Below are 14,197 nucleotides of genomic sequence, written 5' to 3' on the forward strand. Positions count from 1 at the left end.
CTATTTGCCCCTTACAGCAATTACTGAGTACTTTTTCTCCCAAATCCAAATGAAAGTAATTAAATCTTTATCTTTTGTCTGAGAGGTAAACATGAACAAATGGATAATGAACTGGCCTAGACAATTTTTGGCTGTTAACCAGGGAAATTGTGACTTTTTTCATGTATCAGAGCAATTGTTTTTGATATGTAAACATATGTAATTTTTTTGATATGTAAACATATGTAATAAGTAGCCAAACAGAAAATATATGCACTAAGTATTTGTAAATTGTAAATAACGTACATCCCAAAGTGTGAGCACATAAGAAATTAGTTGCAGATAATGCTGTAGCTAATTCCTGAAGGTTTTTCTCATTATTCCATTGACTCACTTTGGACCAGAGTAGAAGAAGGATAATGTGCCTTTAAGTGTTAAAGAATCATATATATGCTGTACTTCTTGGCCCTTGCTGGGTGATGTTTCAGCATTTTTCGTTCTGTATTTATCCTTGCCAGTAGTACTTAATGAGCGGCATGTGATTTGGTCCCTTTTTATAATACTATTGTATCCAGGTTCTGGAATCCCTTCCTGAAGATGTCGGGTTTAACATAGAAATAAAATGGATCTGCCAACAAAGAGTAAGCAATTTATAATGTTCCTTGTTGTGATAACTTGTGTTACATTGCAGACTACCATGCATATCTTCATATGTCAGTTTGCACGTGACACAGACCTAAACAACTTTGATTAAATAAAAATAGCGGTAAAATAGTAGTTAGGCTTACCCAGACTTTTTTTTCTTTTGAACAGTTAAAAGCAGTTTTGTTTCACTGATGGTGTATCCTACTAGTTTTAGAACTAGAAAATAAGACACTGAACCTGCAAATAAACAGACATGTACTTCCCTTTAAGCACATGCACAAGTGTTTGCTTGGGATTATAATGCAGAACTGACCATTTTTTGTAGGCAATCATCTTCTAAAGATGAAAAGATTCCTGAGTTATTTATATAATTAAATATTGCCACAATGTTTACACACTTACAGATGGTTATACAAAACATCTAATGTTAGTTGCCCTTTCCTTTATTCATTTATACTACATATGGCTTTTTAATATATTTTTGTTTTTTAATATAACCCATTTTTAAATGATTTTATTATGCAAATGATTTTTTAATTTTAGTAGACTTCATGAATAGTTGATGTTCCTAGGAATAAAGTAAGTTATTTTAATGAATCTTGAAAAGTTCCTTTAAAGTTATAAAACTTAAAACACTGATTTAAAAGCTGCATAGTTCTGAACAATTTTGTTGAAAGCCAGCTCCATAGTATTGCAAACAGCACTTGGTAGACTGGAGAAGAGTGCTATTTTTTTATTCATATTGACGAGCTAGATTCTTTTTTCACTCAACTTCAATAATAGACTCCTGTCATTTGAAATAATTACAGTAGTCATTGAGTTAGTTCAACTACTTGTTCTTGTCTTTATAGGATGGGAAATGGGATGGCAACCTGTCAACCTATTTTGATATGAACCTCTTCTTAGATATCATTCTAAAAACTATTCTAGAAAATGCTGGAAGAAGGAGAATTATATTTTCTTCATTTGATGCAGACATTTGCACAATGTAAGTTACAACTCAACTTTAAGCCATTTTTGACTCAATAGATTTCACTTTCGATGTTAGTGCACAATGGAAAACTCATTAAGAATTTATTTTTGTGACTTGGGTTTGAATGCCAACATGCTTAAGTTTAGTTGCTAAACATGGATTGAGACCTTTCATCCATCTGACTCCTGCCCAAAAATATAATCTGAAAACAAAGCCAGCAACATATTAAGAGAAAAGGCATTGGAAAAAATAGAGAATTTACTATTTGTTAAAGTGGCTCAGTTGTTTGAGTAAACATTTTATTTTCTTAAAACGGGGAAAAGAGCAGACTTTATACTGGGGTTTCACTTTCCTTCTGGTTTCAGTTTCCTGGCCTTTCCAGCATGTGTCAAACTGTTCCTTCCTCTTGGCTGGAGGATAAAATATTTAGTGTCTCAGAACAAGAAAATACCTGTTTTGAAATGCTCTGCTTCACAGTACTGCATAAGGAAAGTCAGGACCAGATAACAGCACTAATGTCTCTTCAGTTATAGGACAGTTTTGGGTAATGTCAGTGTCCATATGCTGCTGTGCAAACAAATGCCAAGACAGTACACTTAATAACAACCAATTCTTGTCACAATAGGTGACCATGTTAGAACAGGTCGTATCGTCTTTATTTGGCAGTTATTAAGGGCACACAAATTAAATATACGTCTATAATGATAGAATTCTCTATTGACAATTTTCAACAAATCTCTGATTAAAAAACAAACATGAAAATTCTTAAATTATATAAATACAGTTATTGGATATTGGCTTTCTGTTGTGGCACATCTTATGTTGGTTTTTGGGTGCCGAATAAAGAAGTGACAGACCCTGAATAGGGAACTTATGGTCTAGGACATAGAGTAATTGACATACTACACCAGTCTTTGTATGGAAATATTGCAGAATTCCCTATTGAAAGACTGTGTAGAACAGGGGTCGGCGGCCTTTCAGAAGTGCTGTACTGAGTCTTCATTTATTCACTCTAAGGTTTCGCGTGCCAGTAATACAGTTTAACGTTTTTAGAAGGTCTCTTTCTATAAGTCTATAATATATATCTAAACTATTGTTGTATGTAAAGTAAATAAGGTTTCAGAATGTTTAAGAAGCTTCATTTAAAATTAAATTTAAAATGCAGAGCCCCCCAGACCAGTGGCCAGGATCTGGGCAGCGTGAGTGCCTCTGAAAATCCGCTCGTGTGCCGCCTTTGGCACACATGCCATACGTTGCCTACCTTGGTGTAGAAAAATCTTTAAAGCAGAGATTTGAAAGAAGACGAGTACTTGACAATAAGAGGACTTCCAAACATGAGGGACAGCCTGGGAAGAAGAGTGGAATAAGGGTGCAAAGGGGCTAGTTAGGAGGAGGCAATGAAAGGTGAAAAGTAAGTGACGGTGGAGTCAAAGTTGACGAATCACCATGCCCAGAATACTACTTGGGCCTATTACTATTTCATAGCTGTGCTGGTGAACCAACTCTAAAGCGGTCAAGGTGGCTTGGAAATGTTTTACATTTGCTGTTGTGTGTTTTACAAAGGGAAAAATGATAGAAGGCTACTCGCTTCTAGAATTTTGTATATGGAAAATTTTGGGGAGAGGGAACATATTTTAGCTTACTTTAAATAGTTGAAATATGTGTGAAATATGTAAATCTCTAAAGTGGTGAAAGGGACAATGGTATGTTGTACACACTGAGGCAAAACTGCAGTGTTTATCTGTTGCATCTGCAAAGGATTAAATGAATACCCAATAAGTAAAAGTATTCCCTTCTAACCATAAGACTGAACTTGTCATTTGTAGTGAATGTGTTCAGATATGCAGATGTGCATATTACTATGCAGGAAAGGGAGACATCACTATGCCAAATTATCTTTCTGGAATTAAAATCCAGGGCAGTTATGTCTCTTTTGCTTAGGAAGAAAGGGGAGAAAAAAAAATCAAGTCTTGTGAAAAAGAATTTTTCTCCATTTTCTCATAACATTTGCCTTGTCTTTTCTGGAATATAGTAAAGGTTAGTGCATTATGTTAACTTTTTAGTCATATCCAACTGACTAGACAGACTGGTGTCTGCCCACAAAACTGCCTAATCCTTGATTAATACTTTGCATATTACATGTCAGTACAGTTTGGGAATGGTGACTCTGCTTTTATATTCTCATCCGTGTGAGAGAAACACTATTGAAGTTTCCCTTTGCAATTGTATTTTTATATTCTTTTACAGGATTCGGCAAAAGCAAAATAAGTATCCTGTGTTGTTTCTGACACAAGGAAAATCTGATATTTATCCAGAACTTATGGATCTCAGGTCTCGTACAACTTCTATTGCCATGAGCTTTGCCCAGTTTGAAAACTTGCTGGTAAATTGTCATGCTCTTGTTACTCTGTGAAATGAAATTAACTTATTGCTACATTCCATAATTGCTGATAAACTGTCTTTTAAAATACAGAAGCAGAAGAAGGTGACAAGCAAACTGTTAAAAGAATACATAAAGATTTAGTAAACATGTTAAAGTAATGTATTTTCATTGCTTTAAAGTACTAAGAATGTACTTCTGTCCTCTTGCATTTTTAAAGACTTGCTTCTTTAAGTACTGTTCAATAGTCATTGAATTTCTTTTTAATTCATTTAATTTTTTTTCTTTTAGTTATCTAAAAATTGTGAAACTCTTCAGTGATCAAAAGCTAGGAACGCTGACTTTTAAAAGTGTTTAGTCTAGATTATATTTGCGTTTTCTTAAGTGTTTTTTATAACTTTTCAGGGAATTAATGTGCACACTGAAGACCTGCTTAGGAACCCATCATATATTCAAGAGGCCAAATCTAAAGGTTTAGTTATTTTCTGTTGGGGTGATGATACGAATGACCCAGAGAACAGGAAGAAGTTGAGAGAATATGGCATTAATGGGCTAATATATGACAGGTATTTATTTTTTCAGATATTTCTTTAGAATTACAGTACCTAAAGTGAGCATATGAAATGTTTGTTGTTTCTGATCCTGCATTGACTTCACTTTGATTTTGGCCTGATTTGAGTGGGTGTTAGAATATCCTGCTCTGTATGTGTCTGTAAACCCAAGTTCAAGAGACAGTTTGTCCTAAACTCACATACTGTCTCAGTTGCATATATGAAACATAGATGTCCCTTCCTTCTGTAGGAGGAGGATGCGAGTACATGGATGGCCAGTTTATTGTGTGGCCTTGCGTTTGATTCCTAAAAGAGAGAACACAGTGACACAACCTCTTTACTGGTCTGGGTTGAACCCCAAAGTGTCACAACATCTCTTCTCCAACTCTGCAGTAGAATGCTACCTCTCCTTTAAAGTAAGGAAATAATGAGATGTAAGAGGAGAGGCTTGCATATAGCTTCCTGGAGCGCGTACACCACCTCTGCACACCTATAATATGATTTGGTGGACCAATTAGTAAAGAAGCACTCTGGGTAAGCTCTAGAACTTCTCTCTCACCAACAGAAGTTGGTCCAGTGAAAGATATTATCTCACCCACCTTGTGTCTTTTGATTCTAGAAGACTGATTATTTTGTGTCCTGAGATTATGAAAAGGGCTAGGCCTAACTTGGGGGAGGGGAGGAGGTACTGGTGAAATTGTTGGCATAAGAGTGTCTCATGGATGGAAAGGACTTAACACCTCAGTCAGCAGCAGTTCCTAAACTGCAGCTGAAAGTGAATGCCTCTTAGCTGTGGAAATAAATGCTATATAGTAATTCTTTCTTGAACATGCTAAAAGGTAGTTGCAGTACATGGAGGAACAACTATTATAGCTGGTGGTGTAAGAGAGAGGATTCCCATAGGACTGGATCTGCTGACTGAGGGAGGGCCAGAAAGTGAATCCAGATTTCCTGAGTCCCAGTCTACTACCCAACCACAAAGCCATCCTTCTTTGCTTTCCTTTTAAACTTGTGACATTGGGCAAGTTGCTTAACTTTCTGTGCCTCTTGTTTCCCAGCTGTGAAAAGAGGCTAGCACTTGCCTATTTTATGGGGATGTTGAAAGTACATTAATGTTTTCAAGGTGCTGAGATACTACAGTAAAGAGGGGTGATGAGGACAGAAGAACTTATGTACTCTGGAAAGAACTGGGGTCTGGCTGGGAAACCAGAGGCACAGAAAATTAAGTGATTAATAGCTAAAAAGTTAAAGAATTTGCTAATGATTAAAATAGTTTAACAAAATCTGTGTGAAAGTATATATTAAACCTACATTAAAAAAACTTTTCACCATTTATTTTTTCACTTTGGTAAAGCTGTCGAAACTGAAGTTTTGTTTTCTGGCTCTTACATTCTAGCACAAAACTGCAATGTTTAGGTTGCAACCAACACAGTGGAATATTTACATCCAATCTAACAAACTTTAATTGCAGTTAAAACCATCAAGGAAAAACATTTCCAGTGTTAGTTTTGGTACATAATTGTTTTACATAACTTACAGCTTGGGCCTCACCCACCTAACAGTATTTTCTTAATTTCTCTCACTATTGTTGTCATGTGTACTCACAAAAACGGAAGCTTTAGCATAGATGAGGCACTATTGGCAGCCCAGTATAGTTAATTCTTATGCACTGATGCAAAGCTCTAGAATTTGTGTTGCAAATACTACAAGGGAATGTTCAATCCAAACTCACTGGAATAACTTCTTTTTAAAAAACATGTGTTCTGTAAAACTGTTATACAAATTCTAAATTTGGGGCCTTAATTGCCTAAATGTTCATGTAAATTATCAGTGCCTTCCTGTAAAATTAAAGTTAAATAGTGTTTTATTAGATGAACTAATGTTTAATAAATGTTGAACATTAATTTATATTCAACTAGCTATGTTTAATAAGACAGATATTGTAAGCATACAGATATAGTGTCTGCATGTAATAATTCTACTGACAAGATTACTGTATAATTACTGTTTGACACCTAAATAGCTTGATGACAGAAACATTAGATATAGATATTTCCTCAAAAGACTTTCTGCCTGTCATACTGGTTTCTTCACTTTTTGAGCCATTTAATAATACACCTCTATCCCGATATAACACTGTCCTTGTGAGCCAAAAAATCTTACCACATTATATTGAACTTGCTTTGTTTCGCCGGAGTGCGCAGCCCAGCCTTCCTGGAGCACAGCTTTACCGTATTGTATCCGAATTCGTGTTATATCAAGTCGTGTTATATCGGGGTAGAGATGTACTATATTTAGTTTGTGTGTAAACTTACATATTTGATATTTTCCCTTTCACACTGTCCCTTCATATGTTACTTGCCTGGTACTGTAATTTTTTTGAGGACATGGACATAGTCTAGCATGATGGGTCTTAAATTCTGATTGGGGCTCATGGATGCAACTGAAATACAAATATTAAAGAATCACTCTTTTAAATGATTATTGAGCTCTGAAATAAATTTACTTTACTGTGTTGCTACATGCTTCCTTGGTTACAAGTTTTCTGCTTTATTATGCATTATAAATGGTACTCCTGAAAAGCCCGGTCTGAAATGATTTGAGTATTTTGGACCTGAACATTTATTTTAAAACAAAAATATTCCAGTTGACAAAACTAGTGTAGATGAATTAATAGTGTTTAGTAAACAGATGGAAATGTTTAGTGGAATGGAAAGCCAAACTGTTGCTGTTTGTTCATTGGCACTAGAATTTTGAAACACTGTGTACTTCACCCAGTATTGAAACACTCATATAAATACTCCTATAACGATATGTGAATCAAGAAATTTCACCTTCTAAGACTGATACTGGGCCCTTAAGTTTTATACTGCATGAGCGTCAGTATCTTGTTACAACAGAACATCACACTGATCACAGAACCACTCAGATATGCCTTTGTGTTAGTTTGTGTTTCATATTGGTGGCACTTGAACTAGTTTTTAATACAAAGCTGTAATTGGACTTTTAAAGTACAACATTTTATACTTAACTAATGTCTAAATGAACTCCTTCTTAAAAAGCTAATTATTGGGGGTTAAATAAGTGAGTTGACAAGCAAAGATGAAAGTTGGGAGCTACTGAGCGAAGAATGGAATGAACTGCTGAGTTTTGGGAGATTGGAAAGGATGCAAGTCCATTGAGGGCATTAGTTTCATCCTGTGAGGAGCCATTCAAGAGATAGTGGAGAAGAACAGACACACCTCTCTTCTACCACACTGCTACCAGTGAGTTGTCTTAAAAATTGGACCAATATTGAATGCAATGGCAATTTCTGTGGGGATTATTTAAACGCAAACAATGCTCCTTAAAAAAACTTTTATAATTTGCAACAGCAAACTTGAATTTGGACTATTTGGATATATAATATCAGCCTTCCGGGGCTCGAGCCAGTTTAACACTGGATCTGCTTCACGGACCCCCTGAAACTGGCTTGTAAACCCCCTATGGGGCTGCAGACTCCGGGCTGAGAACTGCTGCTCAAAGGGACTGTCAAACAAGGGGCTGGAGGTTCCTTTTGAAAACTCTCTCTGGCTAAAGAGAAAAGAACAGGAAAATAGGTTTTCATTTTAACATTCTTACCACTTTACATTTCAAATGCTATAAGAGTGTTTTTCCTCTTCCTAATCTTTAATAAAAGAAGGTTTAAAAGGATTTTCAGTGGTGTTTGCAATGGTACAAAGCCGGCTGAAATCTCTGCATACGAAACTCCGGATCTTGTCTAACACTGTTCAGTGTTGGATAGTGACTGGGTTATGTTAATATCTTTAGCTCATATATTCCATCTGAATTAATACAATACCTCCTGTGAAGTCATGTCTTCAGAAGAATAAGTGGATGTTAGTGGTCATAGTTGCTTGCTTTTTAGCATATCCAGTCAAACCGTTAACCATGCTGATAAAGGACTACCGCTTTCTGTTGCAGGATATGGTTCAGAGAGACAAGTTTCAAGTGTTAAGTACAGATGTACTAATTTATAGAGGTGTTAGCTACCTAATTTCACTCTAAGCAGAGAAAATGGAAATTTAACAGTTTTATGTAGCATTATTTCTGTAGAACATCATTTCTTACAGACTTTTTATTCTCATTTATTCAGGATATATGACTGGATGCCTGAACAGCCAAATATATTCCAGGTAGAACAGCTGGAACGTCTAAAGAGAGAATTACCAGAGCTGAAATTCTGTACATGTCCCACTGTTAGCCACTTTAGCACCATGTCTCTGTGTAAATGTCGTAATAGCCTTATGGAAATGAATGGCATAGATAACTTATCAGATGCCTAAGTGTGCATAGGCAGGATTCTGCTTTCTGTGTTTAATTTTCACCATTGGAGCAGTGCCATCTATGCCTTCATTTTTTTTGAGCAATAACTATGTTCCTATTCCATGACAGTACTTGCTAGAATTTAAAATTCTGTTAAAATGTTAGGCCAGTTATAATTTATTATTCTAGTTTACATATACAATTTTTAAATATCACAATCAACAAGTTCAAAATCTTAATAGAAACAGAGTACTGTAACAGTGTGCAAACATGACTTTTATAAAATGAGCAATCTGAGGTGTGGTAGTTTCAAAGATGAAATTCTAGAGGTTACTGTGATATGATATTGAAACTGCTGATGTATAATTTTGTCATAGATTTGATTCCAGTACTAATCTGACATCAGATTAGGGGAGTGATTGTAATGTATGCACAATTAAATCTGGCCTGAATAAATTAGTACCTCGTATGCATGTATTTGCACTGATGCATCCAATTGTACAAAACCTTTGTGCCATCTTAAAATGTGTGTATATACAGAATAGATATATTTTTAAGTAAACTGCAGTGCATGTGAGCTGATTTTTCTCACTGTTAGAACCTTTAGGTTGCTGCCATTTTTTTTTCTTTACCAGCCAACTGAATGGCATAAAGTCTATATATGGCAGTTAAGGGCAAACCACAAGTACAGCTTTTAATTAATCCTGCACAACCCTGCCAAACCTCAAAACGTTGCAAATAACTTTAGACACACACAAAAGATTTTTCATTGGTTAAGAACTTTATTGTTGCACAATAATCTTAAAAGAGCAAAAGTATATAATGCACAAATTCTACAAAATGCATGCTTCAGGTATTAAGTATGAAATTATAGTGTTTGCAATGGTCCTTGCATCCTTGAGGTGCTAGTGAGTGGAGGGTAGCAGGGATGAACTAAAACTCTTAATCTTTGTTGCCTAAAACCATGAGCCTATATGTAAGTATATTCAAATAAGGTTTTTACCATGTACAGTTCATCTTACTACATGTTACAGACCACTGACTTTTGTATTCTGCAAAAGTTGTGATTTTTGCTTTCAAAATTGATTTCTCAGATAATCCTTATCCTCTGTTGACTGATGTCTGTCCTCTGTAATTTATTCCAAAATTATATCTTAAAAATCCTGTTAGGTATGTATGCATGTTCTTCAATTTGTACCTTGTAAGATACTGTCATGGCAACACAACAGCTATAACTTTTTTTACTGAAGTGTTCATGTCTAATAAAAAAAAACCCAAATATTTATTTTTCCCTTGTTGTAAATTGACAATGAAATTGATAGCTTGTATTATAATCTTTAAATACTGTCATTGCTGTATAGAATTGATTACATGAACAATTGCAAATATGTATTTGGGCCTGCACCACTGAATAGTTTGAGGCAAAGGGTTTCTTTCAGCTTGCCTTACATATCTCATAGTTAAATTTCTTTTGTCGTCCACAAACAGCACAGTACTTGGAAATTGTCTTTATTTAAAAAAAATAAATTTGAATTTAAAAACAGCTGTTAATTTTTCTTTAACTATTTAAACTGGTTTGAAGCCAACTGTTTAGTAGTAAATCATAGCGGTGTTACTTGGTACAGAAGTTACGTAGATTCAGATTCATAAATCTGTAAGACTGCAGATTGTGATGAAATTTTAAAATGTTCTTAATTCAATTATTTATCTTGAAAGATGCCCAAGTGCTTGTTAACCCACCAAACTAGCTCTCTTACAGTCTGAGTGAAGACTCAGATTGCATGATTTGAAGACTCAGAGAATTTAACGTGATAGCTTGTAATGTTAACACAGTTTTCAATACAACATAATTTACAAACTGATGTACTAACTACACTAGAGGGTTGCACGTTTCATTGATTGTGTAGGTTGAGCTGTACATCCCATGAGAGCAGCATATTAAGCTGCTGCTGGTGGTGTGTAGGCAGCAGTGAGGGACACTGGAGAGGTACCTCTGCTTGCATGGTGCCATACATTTGAATGTAGGATCTTGCGTTGCTGTGCCAACTAGGATTGGAATGGCTTAACAATACACAGCAGCACTTCAGTTAGGACAGTGTGTAAATGCTGCCATGTCACATCGCCAGTGTCAACACTGTTCTTGGCTCCTCCACCCGCACCTAAGTTCAAACAAAAAAAACCTGACCATGGAATCCCATCTGGTCCCGATGACTTATTACTGTTAATCAATTTGGTCCTCTGTCTGGGATAGTTCCTCAGATTTGTCACCTGCAAAGAATGGCTCAGATGTGGGAATCTCCCTCACATCCTCTGCAGTAAAGACTGATGCAAAGAACTAGTATAGTTTTTCTGAAAAGACCTTGTCTTCCTCGAGCTGTCCTTTAGAACCTCCATCATTCAGTGGCCCCACTGGTTGTTTGAAAGGCTTCCTGCTTCTGATGTATGCAAACATTTTTTTGCTGTTAGTTTTTGAATCTTAGGCTAGTTGCTCTTCAAATTTTTTTTTGCCCTTCCTACTTACACTTTTACATTTGACTTGTCAGAGTTTATGCTTTTCTGTTTTTGTCAGCAGGATTTAACTTCTGAGTTTTAAAGACTACTTTTTCTGCCTCTAATCACGTCTTTTACTTTGTTTAGCCAGGGTGGCATTTTTCTGTTCCTCTTACTATGCTTTTTAATTTGGGATATACATTTAATATGAGCCTCTTTAGAAAGTTCCCATGCAGCTTCCAGGCATTTAACTTTTGTGACTGTACCTTTTAATGTCCATTTCACTAGCTTCCTCGTTTTTGTGTAGTTCCTCTTTCTGAAGCTAAATGCTAAGGTGGTGGGATTCTTTGGTGTGTTTTCCCCTTCCTCCACCCCAGTGATATATTGAATTATATTATGGTCGCTATTATCAAGTGGTTCAGCTATATTTACCTCTTGGATCAGTTCCAGTGCTCCATTTCTGGACCCGTGGCTGGTCATCGCGGGTCTGCATGACTACATTATTCCACCAGTCTCTGCTGTGATCTCATAGGGGGTATCAGCAGCTGTGCCAGGGTACTCCTCTGCTGCCTCCTCCTCCTGCAGCTCCTTTAAGAAATCCATTAGGCACCTTTGTGCTAGGCGTTGTACAAACACAGGACAAAATGACAGTCCTTGCCCCAAATGTTTAAAATACACATTTAAAACAAGAGAGAGCGGCTGGGCACAGATGGGAATCCAAGGAAACAATAGTGTCTAGGTAAACCAGACAGACTGTATGAGTGAATGAAAGGATAGAACACACAAACCGAGTGAACAGTGTGGCCAAATGTCATATGAGCTGGGTTTTTTGTGAGGGGGGGGTTGAATTTAGTTAGGGGGCTCCGCTAGATGGGAGGGGGCTGAAGGGGACACAGTGGGGCAGGCGTGGAGGGAAGCTGAAGTAAAGAAACGGGGGGGGGGGGCAGGGCAGAGGGATTTGGAGCAAGTGGCCAGTCAGTGCTGGACAGGAACAGCACAGACACAGTTTGGATTGTACTGTCCCAGAGCCTCCTGCTTGGGCAGCTCCTGTCCCTGTGTTGGAGTCTCTGCTGTTCTCCCCTAAGGCCACACAGGGTGGGAGAGGGGAGGCACCACCTGGGTACTAGTGTCCCTGGAGTGGTGGGGGGAGGGGTCCTCCCCTGCACAGTTCTGGAGCTGGGGTTAAAGGGGGAGGGGTGGCTCCATCTGGGCCCCAATTTACCCTCTTCTTCCCCCCGCCCCCCCCCGCCTGAGTGCCTGTGGCTGCTCCACCCAGCCAGAGGCTGACTGGCTGGCTACTGCCTGTTCACAAGATCTGACCCTGCCCCTGAAGTCCCTGGACGAAGGTGAGTCTCTGTTATACCAATAAAAACTAGCAGGATCTTAAAGGGGACAAGACATTTGTCACATTTATTGTAAATACCATAATAAAATAAAAGATAACAGCAAACAATGTTGTTTGGTTACTTATTTCTATGATTATATATATATATATATATATCCATTCACACAATCATTCATACAAGTTCTGTGTAGATATTATAGTTACCAGCCTAAAGTTGCTTGTGACATAATACTGGCCAGGTACTCTGTACACAAGATGGAGCCGAGTCCGGGTCAGGTGCACCTGATGCTCCTGGAGGCTGGCAGCAGAACCATAGACTCAGGCCTGTCTACACGACTCGTTTAAATCGGTTTAAATGGCCGTTAAATTGATTTAACGTTGTACCCGTCCACACAATGTTGCCATTTATATCGATTTAAAGTGCTAGTAAAATCGATTTCTGTATCCACCCGACGAGAGAAGTAGCGCTAAATTCGACATTAACAGTTTGGATTACGGTTAGTGTGGACGGAAATCGACATTGGCCTCCGGGCGGTATCCCACAGTGCACCACTGACCGCTCTGGACAGCAATCTGAACTCAGATGCAGCGGGCAGGTAAACAGGAAAAGCCCCGCGAACTTTTGAATTACATTTCCTGTTGCCCAGCATGGAGCTCTGATCGGCACGGGTGGCGATGCAGTCTCAAATCCTAAAAGAGCTCCAGCATGGACCGTACGGGAGAGAATAGACCTGATCGCTGTATGGGGAGACAAATCTGTTGTATCAGAGCTCCGTTACAGAATACAAAGTATGCCAAGCATTTGAAAAATAAACTACAGGATACACAGCGCTGTGTGAAAAGCGTAACGGGAAGCCAGAGACTCAAATGGACGGTCATGGAGGGAGGAGGGGTACTGAGGACTCCAGGTATCCCACAGTCCACAGCAGTCTCTGAAAAGTATTTGCATTCTTGGCTGAGCGTCCAATGTCTGTAGGTTCAAACACAGTGTCTGGCATGGTTCAGGGAACAGCTCATCAGTCTCTTCCCCCCCCCCCCCACCGTGAAAGAAAAGGTAAAGAAATCATTCCTTGACTACTTAAAATGTCACCCTATGTGTACTGAATGCTGCTGGTAGACGCGATGCTGCAGCAGTGAAGAGCAGTATCTGCTCCTCTCCCCTCCCTGGTGGTAGATGGTGCAATATGACTGATATCTGTCATCACCATCAGCTCATGAGTGCTCCTGGCTGAGGCTGGCTGGGGCGCCTGGGTAAAAATGGGAATGACTCCCACTTACTCCTAGTAGATGGTCCAGAATGGCTGGTAACTGTCTTCATCATAGCAACTGGGGGCTGAGCTCATCAGCCCCCTCCCTCTCCTGTGTAAAGAAAAGATTTTGAACTGCCTGGACTGTCATAGCCCCAGGAGGCTACCTCCCCCTTATTTTATCTCACTAACAAGTTCTTGCATTCTTCATAACATCATGACAAAAATGGGGAGGGGACAGTGCCATAGTAGCCCAGGAAGGTTTGGGGAAGGAGGGAAGCA

General features: G+C 38.1%; 1 protein-coding gene across 3 annotated transcripts in view; it reads left to right on the forward strand.

Annotated features, from left to right (window-relative positions):
* Positions 1-10,376, forward strand: part of GPCPD1 (glycerophosphocholine phosphodiesterase 1) — a 68,791-nt gene extending 58,415 nt beyond the window's left edge. The window contains exons 16-20 of one of the 3 annotated variants that reach the window (XM_032779066.2): positions 555-620; positions 1,476-1,612; positions 3,845-3,980; positions 4,383-4,543; positions 5,652-5,811. In XM_032779066.2, coding sequence (XP_032634957.1) covers positions 555-620; positions 1,476-1,612; positions 3,845-3,980; positions 4,383-4,543; positions 5,652-5,658 — 507 coding nt within the window. In that variant the 3' untranslated portion in view covers positions 5,659-5,811. Of the gene's footprint in view, positions 1-554; positions 621-1,475; positions 1,613-3,844; positions 3,981-4,382; positions 4,544-5,651; positions 5,812-8,663 lie in introns of those variants that run through there. The other 2 variants (XM_032779065.2, XM_032779067.2) reach the window with 2 other exon arrangements.
* Positions 10,377-14,197: the final 3,821 nt, after the last annotated feature.

The sequence above is a fragment of the Chelonoidis abingdonii genome, chromosome 3 (assembly GCF_003597395.2).
Source record: "Chelonoidis abingdonii isolate Lonesome George chromosome 3, CheloAbing_2.0, whole genome shotgun sequence".
NCBI lineage: Eukaryota > Metazoa > Chordata > Testudines > Testudinidae > Chelonoidis > Chelonoidis abingdonii.